This window comes from Phaethon lepturus, unplaced genomic scaffold, assembly GCF_000687285.1.
Source record: "Phaethon lepturus isolate BGI_N335 unplaced genomic scaffold, ASM68728v1 scaffold55581, whole genome shotgun sequence".
Taxonomy (NCBI): domain Eukaryota; kingdom Metazoa; phylum Chordata; class Aves; order Phaethontiformes; family Phaethontidae; genus Phaethon; species Phaethon lepturus.
The window spans coordinates 11,555-29,055 of NW_010516645.1; the positions used below are offsets into that span (position 1 = coordinate 11,555).

At 43.1% G+C, this 17,501-nt stretch overlaps 1 protein-coding gene across 3 annotated transcripts in view; it reads right to left on the bottom strand.

Moving 5' to 3' along the window:
* LOC104627752 (rab GTPase-activating protein 1-like) overlaps nucleotides 1-17,501 on the bottom strand; it is a 34,240-nt gene that overhangs the window by 3,703 nt on the left and 13,036 nt on the right. Inside the window, exons 2-4 of one of the 3 annotated variants that reach the window (XM_010296107.1) lie at nucleotides 10,713-10,805; nucleotides 3,228-3,338; nucleotides 666-770 (exon numbers count right to left, since the gene is read on the bottom strand). In XM_010296107.1, coding sequence (XP_010294409.1) covers nucleotides 666-770; nucleotides 3,228-3,338; nucleotides 10,713-10,805 — 309 coding nt within the window. Of the gene's footprint in view, nucleotides 1-665; nucleotides 771-3,227; nucleotides 3,339-5,618; nucleotides 5,721-6,308; nucleotides 6,348-10,712; nucleotides 10,806-17,501 lie in introns of those variants that run through there. The other 2 variants (XM_010296109.1, XM_010296110.1) reach the window with 2 other exon arrangements.

Consider the following 17,501-nt stretch of genomic DNA (forward strand, 5'->3'; position numbering starts at 1 on the left):
GCTTTGTTTACAGCAGACAGACAACTTGGCAACCTCCATTTTAGAGAGACATAAAGAATTACTGATCTGATTGTTCTGGTCACTTGTCAAATGGCAAAAATAAGTATCAGGGTATCACTTTTGAAACATACTTTCATGTCTGTCAGTATTCAGCACGTTAGACATGTAGGATTAAAAAACTTATGACGGAACATTTTGCAAACAAGTATGAGGCCACGTCTAGTCATCAACGTTTTCCCAACCCTCAACTGTGTTCTGCTGTTGGATCTAGCTTCAGACAGGAACGTTCACAGCTTTATTTCAGTGAACCAGCAGAATGGCCTCTTATAAGGCAACAACTACTCCAGCTCCTTGTTTGGATAATTAAAAGAGTCTGATCATGTCTCCTTTGTTGTGATTGCTCACCACCAGTCAAAAAGATCATTACAGTACTGAGAAGAGGATAAGGTACGGAAAGCTTAACATTCAGAGCTCAAGTAAATGAGAACACTGAAAAACATACTTTTTAAAAAAACCACATTTTTTACCCTGGCACTGTAGATTTTTAATTGCAACTGCATTCTGAAGACAAAATCCTTCCTGCAGTCGCAACACATTCACGCTTTTCTGTGTACCCTTTCGCCTGCATTTCCTTGCTGAATGGGAAAAGCTGGAGAATGCCTTACCTGAGCAGTTTCCTCTTCCTGCTTCCGTTTCTCTTCTTCAGTCTCCACTAGCTTCTGTTTGGTCAGGAGCAGTTCCTTGTTCAAAACATCCGCTTTGTCTTCAGCCTAGAATTAGAAATGCTGGTGTAAATCACGTTACCTGTGCCAAGACAAATGTATTGGTACATGCATCTCAGAAATACTGCAGATTCAGGTTCTAGTATTGCCTTTTCCTGCCCTCTGATGGCTCACCTAACCTATTTTTTATATGAAATTCCTTTTTCAAGTAGCTGTTTTCTAAGTTATTTCACTGTGTTTCAACAACTGTGCAAAAGGACCCTTTTGCCAAATGTTTACCTATGCCCAGATGGCAAGTAAGCATAGATATTATGTCCTAATACAAACCTAATACAAACAATAACGTATAGAATATTTTTCTTGGGAACAATATTAATCTAAGCCAAGGCAGCATGATTTAGCTCCTGTGTAACTTCAGATAATTCATTCCATTTTTGTATCTGGAAGCAGGGGGACCAGATATTGTAGAAAACGTTAGGTGCCTGCACTGTACCTTACAAAGCACTTGGGCGAAGACAGGTATAAGAGAGTCAAACCGGACCACCAGATAAAATGGTTTATCAGTGCGAATAAGCATTACCTGGAGAAACTTCAAACTCTGTGTGTACTGGAGAGTATGAATTTTCTCCTTTCTTTGATGGGCTGAGCTTATGGTGAAACATAGTGGGAATGCTTTGTTTTTGTGAGCACTATCCTCACCGATCACCAGGAGAGAAATGTATTTCTCAATGTCTGGATATATCTTGTTGACCTCCCCAGCGGGGAGATACACCACTCCTTCTGTTCAGTAACTAGGTGCTAAAACAGGCAATGGCTGTGGTCAAATAGCATTTAGGTTGCTGAAAATACAAGAGGGGAAATGGCATTGTAAACAACAAATAACAGTACAGAACTTGTCTCCGAGTTGCAGTTTGTTTTTCTACCACTACCAGTGGCGTTAGCTTATCTGTCTGCCATGGTGTTAATTATTAATGAGGGTCTTAGTGGCGATTGTGGGTAGCAGAAGCAGCTCCACCAGGGCTGTGACTGAAAAGACAGATTGAGGATTCCTGCATTGCTTAGTGTGTATATGGCTGCATGGGAGAAAGGAAAGCAAGGACCAAAAGAACAGACAACTGATAAGAGCAACATCTTAGAACAAAAGAACTCACGGATGACAAGGATATTTTTGATGAAAGACCTGTTTAAGATATGCTTTGAAGGAACTACAAATCTTTCCTCCTTTTATGTGTTTGTTCCAGGTTCTCCAAGCAGCTACAGTGGTGCGCGGTATCACCTGTCCTTGCAGATGAGGAGCGCAGCAGCACAAAGCTCTTCTATCAGTGCTCGTGAACTGAGGCGGGGTGTGGGATTCACAGAGCCACTCTTGCCTACAGAAAGACCGCTAAAATGCAGGAGAGCAAGGAACAGGGCTGGCAAAGGTACGTGCTTGGCGGCCTTGTCATGATACTTGAGAAAAAACAAGCATGGGCAGCAGTAGACGTAAAGCCATTTCGTGTACAGCTATTCCTGGGGAAGACAGAATACCTCAACACGTTGCTTTTGGCCTCCACACGAGATTGCGCATCATGCAAAGGGCATCTCTGCCTGTGTTTTCTCACCAAGACAGCTCAGATTTTTAGAATCATATGGATAAAAATCAGCAGAGCCTAACTGTCAAGGATCTGACTGAACAAGAATACAGACTGCACAACTGTGGTCAATGATGTTTACAATTCTGAGATTAGATAAAGCAAGCCAAATAACCACAGGAAATCAAACCGAGAGGCCCTTGCAGGAAAAAAATTTACATTATAAAAGGCACTACAGCCCTCATTAAGCAAGGGACTAATGACAAGGTGTGGCGGAGTATGGCCCTCCTGCATTTAGTACCTTAATAATAGCTGTTACAGCATTTATCAGTATGACATAGAACACTCCAGAAAGGCAAGGGTTGAGTGTGTAGTTCTCTGACAGTCATCTCTGAGATAAAGGGTTCTGAATGCCGCTGCCCTTCACATTCCAGTCTTCACAGGAAACAAGAGCAGTTATCAAAGGACACCCAGGAGCCCTTCTGTATTTTGGTGCCATGCCACTTCATTATCTCTGAATTTTTTTGGCTGTACTGAAACTGCTGTGTTTTAACAGATCCACGTAAGGTGGTAGACATTCTGCAAGGCAACTTACAACTTAGACAAAATTAGTCTTTCGAGGAGTATGTGATACCTTTTTCAGGTAAATGGTCATTCCTATCTGCCTAAAGGTTATAGCTTACATTTTCTAAAACAATCCACAACATAAAAGGTGCAGTCAGCATTGTTAAGACACCGCTGTGAACGCCTACAGTTGCATGCATGTGGAAATCTGGCTTTCTGACTGCAACTAGGGGTGAGGTTGTCAGGAAAAGAAAGGCACAAATAATTATACTTTGAATATTGTGTTCATACTTTCACTTGAGCACAAATCAGGGCTCCTAAAAATTGGTGTTTCCAAGCCTGAGCTGGGACCCATCTCTGTTAGCATTACCTGATCCAGGTCATTCCGTAAGGCAATTTTGCTTGTTACAAGCTCATGGGCAAGATCGTCGTTCTCCTGCTCCAGCCGCATGCTTGCTTCTTGGAGCCTGCGGTTCTCCCTCTGCAGAAAGAAAGGAACAACCAGAAAAGGAAGTTAATCCTTATCAATGTTAAAGGGCAGTAAGCGAGTATGCTGTGTGTGTAAAACACTGAGAAGGCAAGAGTGCACATTAAGACAGGACTGCTGCTCTGGGAAACAACAGTGAATTAAGCCAGCAGTGCAAATGCAGCGATTCCACTTACATCCCGATGGTTACGTTTTGTGTCACGTAAGTGACACACTGATTGTAGGGTTTCTCTGTCAAAAGTGAACACAGTCCTCTCCACAAAAGCACTTGGTTTCTGCTTGCTCATCATCAAAAGACATCAGGCAGATAAAATCCCACCCAGCAGCAGTGAACAGGGACCAATTAAGACAGACTCATAATAATGTTTCCAATCGGAAGTAGAAAGCTGTCCTGCTCCATTTAACAAAGTTTTATCTGCAGGAATCCATAAAAATAGTCCATTTTGTAGATGATGTAGTGCCAACTTCCCATCTTCTGCGGGACCAGTAAAGAGCAGCATTTAGCAGGGAACTCCCTATAGCTCGTATAATCCATATCGCCGTTTGTGCACTTTCTCTGTTACCTGCGCCAGTGACAATAGTGCACGATTTACACATGCCAGCTGGAGAGGGGACCTCGCTCCTTGAGCACAGGCCCAGAGCCTGCTCAGTGGGCAATGCATGGCCACACAAAATGCAGAACTTCCAAGACCGCAGGCCCCGGTCCTTGCGGCACTGCACTCCCTACCCACTCTGCACAGGCAGAGATAACCAGGTAGAGCACTAACTAGAGAAGGTAAGTACATAGGAGAAGGATGAACAGTAGTAATACATGGTTTTGAAAAAAACAGTTTCAGTGAGTGTTCTTCTAGGGCTGAGAAACGGAATCATATTCAAAAGACATCTGTGGGTCAGTGGACTTCCAGAAGACCACATCAAATATACATCTTCATCTTTGGAAGAACACAGCCAGGTGAGACAGACAGAGATGCCCTCATCAAATGGATATTAAGAGAGCAAAAAATGTGCTGTCCTTCAGTCACGCAATGACCATGTATCTTTCAGAGCAAAAGAGACTGCAACAGAATCTGCGCAATGGAAACTCAAGGAAAAATGCCAAGTTCATATGGAAACTCATAGGTGGAGGAACAGTAACTTACATGCTGAGATTTCAAAAAGGACCTGTGCTCACTTGAAAGGTTAAGTTATATTCTCCAGGAAAAAACAGTAAAAGTGAATATGTATCAGCATTTCAGACAGCAAAAAATCTCACAGTGAATGTCTTCCTACAAAATGTGGTTTCTTTGCATAAGCACATTATTCACCTGTCTTCACTTCCTCCTGCTCACCAGCTACGCTCAGACATTTTTTTCTTTCCAAATTCACCACAGTGAAACTGCAATTTTCATTTCTGTTGCAAGAAGATTTTGCATGCTTGTCTTAAAAAAGGACAACTACAGCTCTAAGAGGATGCTAAAAAAGATCTCTTCTGTGGGGGAGCTTCCTCTGTGGCAGGAAGCAGAACCTCTGCAAATACTCTCTCCTTAATGTGACCCTGTTGTGCAACTAGACTATGCACTGCCCTGTACAGGAAAGGAAGTTAAGTTTCCTTTCCAAAAGATCATACTTTAAATAACTTGTTTTGTTACAGAAACTGTAAGTAAATACTTCTGTTTTAACACAGTTAAAATAACCACTGCTAAAAGACGCATAACTTTGGGGATCTTTTTTATTTTCATTGCACTGTATTCCGTTTGGGACAAGGAATTTTCAAAAGTAGAATTATTTTTTAAGGATAATATAAACTTTAAAGTGTAAAATCAATTTGCAGTCTTTAATAATAATAATAATTAAAGAAGGTTCCAATGTGTCTTTAGTTTTGCATTTTGTTTCAACCATCTTGGAAATCTGGATTTTTATAGACACAGCTCTCCAGTGAGCAGTTGTCAGAAAGTGATTTGAGTTCCCCTAAAAACTGGGACCAGATAAGGATGGTATTGCTGCCAGGTGCTGCAGCACCAATACCTTCTCATAGGGATGTTGCTTAGAGGGAGAAATCAGCAAATTCTTAAGACGTCCACAGAATAACCCAGAAAGAAGTTTGCTTAACATTTTTGCTATGCTTCTGCCAAAAGCTTCAGTGTCCGCAAAGCAAGCTGCACAATGTGAAGTTCGAAATTCCTGCTTTGCATTCACAGACAAGTGGGTAAGCAAGCTACGTGGCTGGAAATGCGCTATCCTCCTCTTAAACTAGAATTTACATAGCACGTTTGTAGTAAGTTAAGGATCTCTTACCTTGGGCATCCAGTCAATAGCTAAGAGATGTTTTTATCTTGTTCACCATACTTTTAATTTCCAGCTGAAAGTCCCTCAGAGGGCCACCTTTACTCTTCCTCCATGCCGGGCAGTATGCACGATTAGATGGCTTGTCTTTTCCAGCTCCTCCCCCCAGATCTAGCAGTGAGAAACTGCCTCCTTCCTCAGGAGGAAACTCTTAATCTGCTTAAGTCTAAATAAAACCTAGCGTTACACAGTAAAGACAAGAATAGCAAATAGCACTTTTCACATGGAGCAAACTATTTTCAATGGCTCCGAAATATTTACAGGGTTTTGTAAAATACCATTCACAATGGCATGAAATTCAACAGATGGAGCTGGTTCGTTACAGCACGGCTCGCATCACAGGCGGCATTTTGTAACCTGGCATAAGCCAACTTGTCAGACCTGCTAGTTGTCCTCGGCGTAAACAGCCAGCTTCCTGCCTCTTCTCTACACACCACTAACAATTTACTGACTATGACACCGATTTCGTTCTCTTTGGTGTTGCTCAGTTTCTACCATCAGTAAAAGAGACTCCTCTTTCCCAAATTCCTCCTTCCGGTTACAAGAGGCAGCTGGTGAACTCTGGTTAGCTTTTAAAAGGAGGATACTGCATTTCCAAAAGGGACAAACACCGCTGATACATAAAAACACAAATAAACTTACCTCCTGTAAAGTCACAGACCAAATACTGCTTTCAACCATTGGTGTAAAGACAGTGAAAACAGGATATAAAATAATTTTTAATACCAACAAAGACAGCCAAAAACCAAAAAATTGCTGATTCTTCAGTGGGTTTTTGGTTCTGAGTTTTAAAGGGGATATACCCCAGCTTCCATCAACACAGGACGGAAAGAAGGCAGCAAATTGGAAAGCAGTAGGCAAGCCTCAGCCCAGGAAGACTGAAAGGCTGAGCTGTACTCTCTGCTCCCAGGAGCAGCAGCACCCAGGAGCAATTCCTGACAAGATTAGTGGCAATGATGCATCCTCTCTCTGCTGCTACTCACGCAGGGTGTAACGAGTTGCAAACCTTGTTAAGCAATTCAGTGTCACATTTTCTGATGAGCAAACACCCAAACCCCAGATCTTGGGCATGAACAGATCCTCGATGGTGAATGAAAACACTGGTTAAAATTCACTTTTTGGCACGTGAGCAAACCAAGTCTTCGTAAGCCCACTGGAAAGGGCTCTTGACTGTGGAGGAGCTCTGAAGGAAAACCCTGTGAACCTCCATCTAGAAATCCAAAAGGCTTTTACAGCAAACTACCCAGGAAAACCTCTCATGGGAAGCAACACAGAGGCTCCTGGAAGCAGTTTGTGTTTTCTGTTCGTTGACTCTGAAGAAGCATTCCCAAAAGTGCCCCACCACACTTTTTTTTAAAAACCACAAACAAACAACGATACACATCACGAATTATCTGAAGTTCTTCCTCATGACGGTTACCATGACTCTGAATAAAAATGACCAGTGTATTAATTTTTGCTTGCACTTAAAACACGCAAAAGGCTATTATGTCCAAATTACACGTTTATTCAAAGAGACAATTTCTCCGTTGCACAACAAGGTCCACAGAGGAAAAGGCGTTTCTACCCTCAGAACAGAACTGTGTGCATGAGCAGGGTCTGCTTGCAAAACTCCAGCCCTTCTTTGTGTGGTTATATCCTCTTTATTTTAAATCGAGAAGTCCCAAGCCCAACTCTGGTAATTTCTCATCAAGTCAACCACAATCCTGTTACATTAGATGTTCTCAAACACAGAAAAAAGCCCCATAATATATAGAAGAATATCAGTCTGAACTAGGTTGCCATTTTTTCTGCACATGCAACTCACTTTTCTTCCTGGCTTCTATAGGCAATTTATTTTAACCAAAAGTCATTAAATTCAGTGACATAGCAATATAGAAAATATTTACTTTTGCACCTTTTAAAATATCTGACAAAAATGTGAGTAATAGTTTGTTATAAGCACTGGAAAATAAAGCAAAAAGGTGTCCATAAAAAAAAAATACCCTTTTCCTAAATAATACTTGTAAATACAGAAGGAAACAAACACCAAAAATGATGGCACTCTTTAATACTGTTCTTTTGGTAAGTGAAATCACAATCAACATGTAAAATATGAGCTGGGCAGGAACTCCTGTGGCATGTGACACAGCTCACTGTAGCACATGAATTTAACCTGTCAAGAAAACGCGATTGGTTAATGGCAGGCCTGACATTGCAAAACCAGCCCTTTTCTGGATTTTACGGAGTTTGGGGTCTGTGGGATTGGAGGAGCACCCTGCCTGGACATGCCCAGCTGCCCTCAGGCACGGAGCATCTCTTCCCTGGCGTTTCACAGGAGGCTGCTCAGCCCCACCGTTCCCGTGCTCGGGAACACCTCTAGGACCCGAGCGCTGGGGAGGAGAGGAGGCGGCACACCATGCTCCCACACTGCTCTGGTTCCGTCCCGGTCTCCCCTGGGTGCGCGGGTGAAAGGCAGACCAGCACGGGAGAGCTGCGCCAGCTCCTGCCAGCTCCCTCCGCATTGCTCACAGCGCAGCGGGGACGGACCAGGAGGAGCAGACGGCAGAGCAGCAGCGGCCCCACTGCCAGCACAGCGCACGGCCCATCTCCTACTCTCTCAACAGTCTGTCAAGCCATTTCCACTGAGGGCCAGCTCACAGGCAGGTGCCTTACTCAAGACATCCTTCATCACTGCAACTCAGAAGTGCCAGTATCTCTATGGTCCTGACAAATCTCTGTTGGCAAGAAAAACTGTAACACGCTGCAAACAACAAAAACCCTAACAACTGTAACTAAGAACTATCAACAGACTGAAAGCCTGTTTCCTTCTTAACCTATAAAAGGAATATTCTGCAGGGATCTCCACTCCAGTGATCCCATCCAAGAAACATCCCCTTCCTAGGCAGTAAACCAAAACCTCCTTTGTTCTGGGAAGAGAAACTGTAAAAATTAGAACGATATAGGCCTTGAGGGCACAGCCCACACAGAGAGCGCGCAAGGCCAGGGGGAGCTAACAGCAACACTGTGCTCAGAGGCAATACTGTCTTTTCCACAGCGCAGACCCAGTCCTTTCCCAAACCACGCCCAGCTGGGCAAAGTCTAGCACTGATGCTGCCAAAATGAAATGCATTTCTAAACGCACAGGCTGCAGAGCGATGGTTTAAGGGACAAGCGAAGCTGGCTCTCCACTTTCTGCCTGCGAGGATCCACACAGCTTGCGTTTCTTGCTGCCCTTTGGAAACGCTCTTGAAATGTCGATTCCTACCAACCTCAGCTTGACACATTAATAAAATGACACAAGCAGGACAAGGAACAGGGAGCACTTACAAGCATTTCTCCATGACACCCATCAGCTGAAGAATGCGTCCAAACTTTGAACTTAATGTGCAACTAACCAGTTACAGGGATTCTAATCACAGCATCGCTAAGAGGATCAGACCCAATCCGGCTTAATTAAAAAAAAATAAAATAAAAAAATCACATAGTGAGTTGCAAAAGCACAAGCCAAAACCCCAAGCTGTGATCTTGACTGTGACAGTGACTCACATAAACAGTGGCCAAGGAGTCACTTTCTATACACTCATTTGCAGCTTGGGGATAATGTTCTTCACCATCCATCGCCCAAGATTAACTAGTTAATATGCTTCCACAGAGCTGTAAAGCAGCCTTATTTGTTTTCTAAGTATTATTTTAATTCCACAGTACTGTAAGTGAACCACTGGAAAAATACTTAGCAGCAAGTTGCGTTTTTTTCTAAATAGGTCATACTTGCTATTGGCTCTCGGCTGCTACAGCAGTCCCAGTTCTCACAGACAATAAAATCTACACCCTTTGACACCAAAAGAACTACACTCAAAATGTCATTTTTCACAGGTAAATACTTTAAAAAAAAAAGAAGTCAGTTTTACTTTGTCTGTACCTGTAACTCTGTCTCATCACATTTATGAATTATGGCATAGTCCTTCACTACAAATTTTCATACTGTGGTTTTCTGAACATGATGCACTTTCCTTACGTTCACAGACCACGTAAACCTGTTGCATCCTGTATGATTATTTACTATACCACACTCCTGGTAGATTCCATACCAGCTGCAATGTCACTTAACGTATTAAGGCACAATGAAGAACTGCAAGAAAACAGTACAGGTAATATGTAAGCAATGCCAGTTCCCAGCTAACCTGGGCAAGGGCCAGTAAAGTGCTTCATCTCTGGCAGCTTCACCTAAAGAAAACTGAATTTTTCAAAACAGGGTAAGCAGTAAGTGGATCCTGAACACTATGTGAAGTATATGCCTAGAGGCAGAGCCTCCATCACACAAAAATCTACAGCAACAGAATGTAGCAGTGACAATAAAAGCAAATACAATGGAAAGACAAGCAATGCTGATCCAAAATTAAAGAACTAGTCTTTTTTGGTGAACTATCAAGCTATCATATTAATAACTAAACTTTTATTTCTCTGCTGCTTTAAAGCAGGATATGTATCACTATTAATTCTATTGCAGTAGTACTTTGCTCTGGATCCTACTGTACTAGGCATTATAATAACAAAAAATTACTAACGCTTGGTATAAACAGAGTTGAATAACAAAGATCGTATCGGTCAAGGAAGAGTTCATCTACCAAAAGTCTCTGTGGATGACATTGCACACAGCTTGTGCTAGAACAATGTGTATTTTCTCCTTTTTGTGTCTGTAGCTGAGAATCACCCTTTGTTTCTGCGTCTCATGAAGATCTCCCATATAAGTGCAACAGCAGGAGAGTTACCTACAAACATATAAACTGAAAGAAGAAAAATATTATATGTGGCTACATGCAAATGTCTTGAGAGTTACAAATAGTGACTGAAATATTCCTGGAAAAAATGCTACGTCCAAGTGTTCAATGTGCTTGTTCAAGAAAGGGGATGAGTTTCACCTGCCACTAAACTTCCCTAAGGTCTGCATCAGCATGCCTCGGAGAGGTGAGCACGGTACGCGCACCTCTGCTTAACCACTGGAACCGGATCACTCCCCACAGGATTTTGCCCATGAAACAGGTTCCCATACAGCATCTCCCATACCTTGTATCTGTCCATAGGATCTTCCTGCTGCAGCTGACTCTCTCGCATTGTTTGGTACTCTCTCTCATATTTCTTCAGCTTTTTTGTTGGCACCTGTGGAACACATTTGGAAAACACGCATGTGAAGATTACAGGAACACCAGAAAGGCTGTCTGAAAGCTCTCCTTGCAAACAGGAAGCCAAGGAAGTGCTGGAGAGCCGCTGCTGAATAAAGTCACTCCCCATTGCCCCCCCTTCCCTACTCAGCAAGCCATGTCAAACACTTACCCATACGGTTCACATCGACAAATCTTTCTGTGACTACTGTTGTTAATTATTCAAATATTGAAAGGAAAACAAGAGTGAAGTAGAGACATTTTACTAAGAGTTACAAGAAGGAAAAAAGCGTGAACAACAGGAGTGAGAGAACAGGGAAGAGGAAAATAAGCTTTCATAGGTATGATTCAACAAATAATGCCTTAGCAAGAAAACTGTTAAAAGTGAGATTAGAAGAAAGGAGCATGCACGCAAAAGGACTGGACAATTCCCCGGGGGAGATGAGAGTAATGTTTTTTATTGCTGAAAAAGTATTAATGCCTAAATTATATCTTGTGACCAATGCCCTCATGAAGTCTGGCATCAGACTCCTAGGCAAAGGCGGAGACGCTGCAGTGCCCGCTTCCAGCCGCAGCAGGGAAACAGTGAGGCGACTACAGAAAAATCACAAGCAAATTCGGTAAACAACCATGCAGAAAGGTCAAGTCCCAGACAGCTTGATTGCTGGGAAACCAGAGCTTCAACTTAAGACCAGGTACACAAAGAACACCTGTATTTTTTTTTTTTAAACAAAGCATGGAGATCCTCTGCTTTACTTTCACCTTTGAACTGGGTACGCTGTGCTGTATGAGCAATCCCATGTCTCTCTGGAGACCTTTAATAGTATTACTCCCTCCCCGCCGTACAAGAAGAAAAAGCCGACCCTGCTCAGTGTCGGGTCATCTGCCGGCAGCCAGAGAGATCCCTAACACCACGTACCATCGTGACTGGATCTGTTATGTGTATCTGTGTTCCTCTTGCCTATATTGATCGTGTCTAGCTGACTCCTGGTGTGAGGACATGCCACTGTCACCTTGCCTTAGGGCAAAAAATCACTGCCAATGAGGAGAGACACGTGTTCACATGTAGCTGTGGTGTTGCTTTCCCTTTATTGGTTTTCAGCCCAGCATCTCCTTCCTCTGCAGTGCAGGAAGGGACCCAGCCAGTGCTCAGTGTTGCTGCAGAGGCCTCTGGGAGGAACAGGCAGAAGATGTGATACCCATGATCTGCAAAGCACAGTGCACAGGGAGCACTAATGCAGCAGCACTAATGCCCACAATTACTGATGAAATCTTAAACCACCTCCCCTAAAGAACACAAAGACAAAAGGGTAAACATAAAACCATGAAGCACTTTGGACAAACATACAAGGGAATTCTCTTTGATGACTCTTAATAGCACAAAACACAATGAAATGAAAACGATTAAATCAGAGGTGCTTTTTTACATTTCAACTGAGCAACGTTCAAGATGCAAACCCAGCCCGTTTTGTCTTAGCTGCAACTTGAAACTGCTGAGGCTACTTAACATTCAAGAATAAGAAACTATTTCAAAGCAGTACTCTAAATGAAGCGAACCAATCGCACATCCAAAGCCTGATCTATTCCCTCCTTCCACGAAGCTTACTGGGCTTTTATTCAGAGAACCAGATCAAGGCTGGGGTGTTACCAGGACACCCTCCAAACCTAGTTCTCCTGTGCTGTTGTGGCGCTTTGTGGTCCAATATGCAACCAGCAGAAAAGGAAGATAAATATGAGGGGAGACACTGTGGCGCAGTATGGCAGCAAGGTGCAACGTAGATGATCTGTTCAACCAAAGGTTGTCCCGACTCTTGATGCTTTTCATTAAAGCCATTAAAGTACACATAAGAAGTAAATCTTGCTACATAGAGAGAGACAAGCCTCCCATCCACGCAGCCGCACAAATAAGTCAATAAGAAACTTGCAGTCTGAAGGAACAGGAGGCGTAAGATAAGATTTTTTTGTGTAAACAGGGAGAAAAGAGTGTAAAGTGAAGGTAAAAGTTGCACAATCACAATCCTTTCCCCGCTCAGCAGTTCTCCTATGCTCAAGGGAGCCCCCCATGCTTACACAAGCGGTGTTGGGGTCTGCCCCCACTGGGCACTGCATCGACCCACCAACAGCTTCAGCGTTAGAGCTGCCTGGAGCAGCAGCCCCCTTTCCCCTTTAAACATAGGATTTTCTTAAATTACTTGTGAACAAAAATCGTCTCTGCAACCAAGGAGATACAGGCAAAATACAGCATAAAGGTACTGATCTGACCAAGAGCAAATGGGATATAAAGCATGGCTGTGATCCAAATGCCTGCGCTGAGCACTGTGCCACAGCAGCCCCTCCCCAGCCCAAGCCTCTGCACGAAGAGATGACTGCTGCTTCTTGGTAACACAACTTCACAGGCAGCAGCCAGCGACGTGCCAGCTCTCCTCACTCATTTTTCAAATGTGCATTTTTTAAGCTGCCTGAGAGCAGCCTTATTTCTCTGGTTTCACGTTGTATTCTGTATTGAGACTAGGCAGAATTCAACTTGCACTTAATCATCTGCCTCACCACCAGAAACTCATCTGAACACGTCACATCCCAAACCGTATGATGAGCAGGGGAGAACGAGAGTCAGCTGCTTCGTTTAACTCCGCTCTCCACAGTCTTCACAGTCCCTCTTTCCACTCGCCAACAATTCACAACCATTTCTTAATGCCTGGCAACTCTTCCCACCGACTGTTCTTACCTATATGTTCTCCCTTACTTTTTAATTTTTAATTCATAGCAGTGGGTAGGACCATGCTCGGTGGCGTTGTACGAGGGACACGTCCCTCTTTTATCACTACAGGAGCTAGCCATGAATGCTGTGGCCATGGCCTGGGGCAAGAGGCATGCCCTCCAGCAAGCAAGCAGCGTGGCAACACTTTCTTACCAGTGTTAACAGTAAGTAATACCTGAGACAGGGATCAAATCACAAAAGGTGTAAGTAAAGGAGTATGTTGGGACACAGAAAATGGCTTCTGTGCTCGTTGAAAAAATACGGTGGCTTATGCATGTTAGTATCTATTTATGCTACAACCTTGTCTTAATTGGAAAATAGTACTTAAATACAGTGGCAGTCTATCTTAAGAGTTTGGAGAGGGAGAAAACTCCGATTAGAAAACCAATCCATACTAATCCACTTAGCCCATAAAATACAAACTTGAGCAGGTATGCTTAGTAACTTTGGCAAGGACTATACTTCACTGTTACTGTCTATTCAGCCACATTACTCAAAGGAGTTTGGTAATTTATTACAGCCCTTTCTTCTGAGTATACACTGACAAATGAGAAAGAAAAAATTTAAAAGGCCATTTCCATATTCCCCAATTTAATTCCCTGAAACAGGTTGTGAATTCAACAAGGGACTCCTCTGCAAGCCCTTTCATAAGTAAGTGCACAGTGCTAGCTATGCTTCAATCTTCATGGATTGCTTCTGAACAAAGTGTGCTCATAAATTTTCTGTAAAAGCTTTTGCAATATTGATTTCTTCTTTCTTTAGCACCATGGGGTATATCGGCTAGAACTGATGGTTATCAAATTTAGGAGACTCTTATGGTTTATAAACATTGCTCATCTGTTTATCTCAGTATCTTATCTCCTTGACTCATTTTATTTTATTGTGTTCAAGCATAAAATCGTGTCACAACTAATCGTACATAGAGAAAAAGCCAGGCAGAGCACCTTAATAAAACATCCACGCAGAAAAACTGAACAAGCAAAACCTCTTTCTGAAAAAACCCAACAGACAGTGCACTGAACACTCGAAGGACTCACTGCAGTGAGGTGATATGTGGCAGGTGAGAAACAAAAATACTTTGTTTTTAGCTGCCTCCCCCCATTCAGACAGGAATGGAAAGATCGGCTTCACCTTCTCCGGCAACCCCGCGTACGGACAGCGTGCCGAGCATCGGCATCCGCTGAGCTCCAGGAAACCTTTCCCTCATTCTGCAATTTCTTTAGCTGTTTACAGACAGTTCAGCCTGACCTTGCTGGATTAATAAATCACACATCTATGTCTCCTTCCTCTGAAATGTTTTATTGCTCTAATGAAGCACAAGCACTCGGAGGAGGTAGTTATCATTATGTTCATTTGACAACCAAGGAAATGGAAGCAGAGATGTAAAGTGATTTCCTGAACATATTGAAGACAGCCAGAGGCTGATCCAGACAGAAAAATCCTATTACCTGATTTCCAATTTCCACACCGCCACGGTGCCCGACTGAGCAGAGTATCTCTTTCCCAGATTCCCATTTCTTTTCTCTGCACTGCATAAACACTCCAAAAATATATTGTCCCATCACACTAACAATGTAACCAATATACGGTGATCTCTGCACTCTTAGTATTTTTTCCTCTCTAGTTCTCACCTCAATGTGGAAGGAAGGACACAAAAAAAAGAAAAAAGGCCATTAACAAAATGTGCAATGCTTTCCTTTCCCTTTTTCTTTAAGCAGGTGATGTAATTTTCTGTTTCACTGGAGACGGATTTGCTTGGTATTTCAGGAGTGAGGCAGGGGACTTGCATCCCTTCAAAGACAGGGTTTTGCTTTGGGCAACCACCAACAGCAACCAGACCCTGGCTTCAGCCCAGCTCCGTTTTTATCCATCCACCATATGCATCTCGGGCTGTGATCTCCATCACAGGGACAGGCTCTTCCCACTGCTGCAGAGCAGGAGCATTTCCCAGCACATGTGACGCCTGGGAGCCTGGCTCAGAGGTGATGGGACCAGCCTGAGCTCAACCTGAGCTCAGACTTGGCTCAGCCCTTGCACACAGCCAGGGGTACCGGCTGCAAGAGGCTCTCTCAAACCACTCTTGAGTCAGGCTTGTGCGTACTTTATTTTCTTCACATGACGGCTTAAAACAGTATTAAAAGCAAGTTCATTTCAAAATGACGCTTGGTTCTGCAATGGGTGCCATGCGAAGACTGTAAGCTTTGAGCAGAACCTCAGCAGATTAGCGACAACAGTTTTCAGATCACACGCATGGCCTTGGTTCACACTCAAAGTTGTTGTATCAACTTGTTCTAGCTAATACCTCGTATTCAAAAGACAACTAAATCAGGTTCAAGGCAGGATAATACAGCTCTATTTAAATACTTTATTAGGCCAAGCTAAGGCTTTAATGTAACAAAAACATACAAAGAAACTAACTCAGTGCTCTACTGGTTTGTGCAGTCATTGCTATGCATAACTCTATCACCTTTTTCTTAAAATGCAGTTGCTAGAAGCATGAAGAAGTATCTTGCAATGTCTGTCACTGGGAATAAGATTCAGAAGTAGACAAAAAATTCATTCTTCTTTTGGGAGGATGCAGCGATGGAAAAGAGAACAAAACCCACAGTAACATGTTGACACAACAGACGTCTCTTGGATTAGACTTTAAAGGGGATGAGTGGGTTGTTGTATTTAGATATACAATACAATCTGAACAAATGCATCGCCAATGAGGTATTTGCTACAAGCATGAAATCTGAGAGGAAAAAAGGCAAATCATAATTTCTCACAAAACTCTATTTGCGCTGGGTAGTCCACAGAGAAGAAAATTTGCAGCATTCATTTACAGAAAAAATGTAGGGATTAAAATCAGCTGCTACCTAAAGAAAATTCACAAGATGGACACAGCTTGAAGAATTGCCATTTCTCCTTTTGTCTCCGTGCAGTGAAGGGCTCGCTGATAACAAGCTGTTTCACCACAGGTTTGAAATCGAGCAGAACAGCCCTCATCAGTGTTTCAGCTAGATACAGCACTGCATTCAGGACCCAGACATCCCCCACTCTAAAACACACCACAAATCTCATTAAACATAGTCTAACCCCTGGTTTGGAGGCAACATGATCAAAAAGTTTTTGTGAAGCAGCCTCGCAGACATCATCTGATTCTAGCATTATCCTCACCGCAGCCTGGCTTTGGGCAAGCCTGCGGCAGAAAGCCTGCGGTGCTTGGGCTGATCAGCCACCTCTCATCGCAGCGGATAAAAGGTGGGTCCACGCTGCTGTTATTCCGCTCGAGCTCGCCTGTTGCATGCAGCACAATAAAAGCCCCGAATGTCAGATGCTATTTTACCATCTACGCCAGCAGGAAGGACGTGTTCCCTGACATTCCTTGGAAACGTACACTGTGTTGGAGAGATCGTCTGCTTAATGCGTGCCTGTCCGAATGTCGGCTGCAGAGCAGCATCTCCCCATCTCATGTTTGGAAAGAAGAACTGACAGAAACGCTCTTTTTATGTCAGCAAAGCAGCTTGCTCCACACCAGCACACCTGAGTATCCCATCCTTGCAGGGAGAGAGGTTTTTTCCTTCTGCAAGTCACCTTGTTGCCAGCTCCATAAGTGCAAGACCTCCTGAAGAGACTCTTCAGGGTAACACAAATCCAATTTGAAAGCTGGCTGGAGGCAAAGAAAACCAGCTTTGCTGTGAATTTTTATTTTTATTTAATTCTTCCACATCGATCCATTATCAAAATATCTCAATTGCAACTGAGACACCCACAAGAATTTACAAAAAGAAGGGAAAGGCAGGCTGCAAAATTTACAGAGTATCTGGACAATTTGCTGTGATTCAAAATGGCAGTGGCCACAGTCAGTGACGCTGGATGATTTCCAACATCAGATCCTTTTGTCAGATTTTAATCTCTGCAATGTATTTCCATTCATCTAAACCTGCTGAA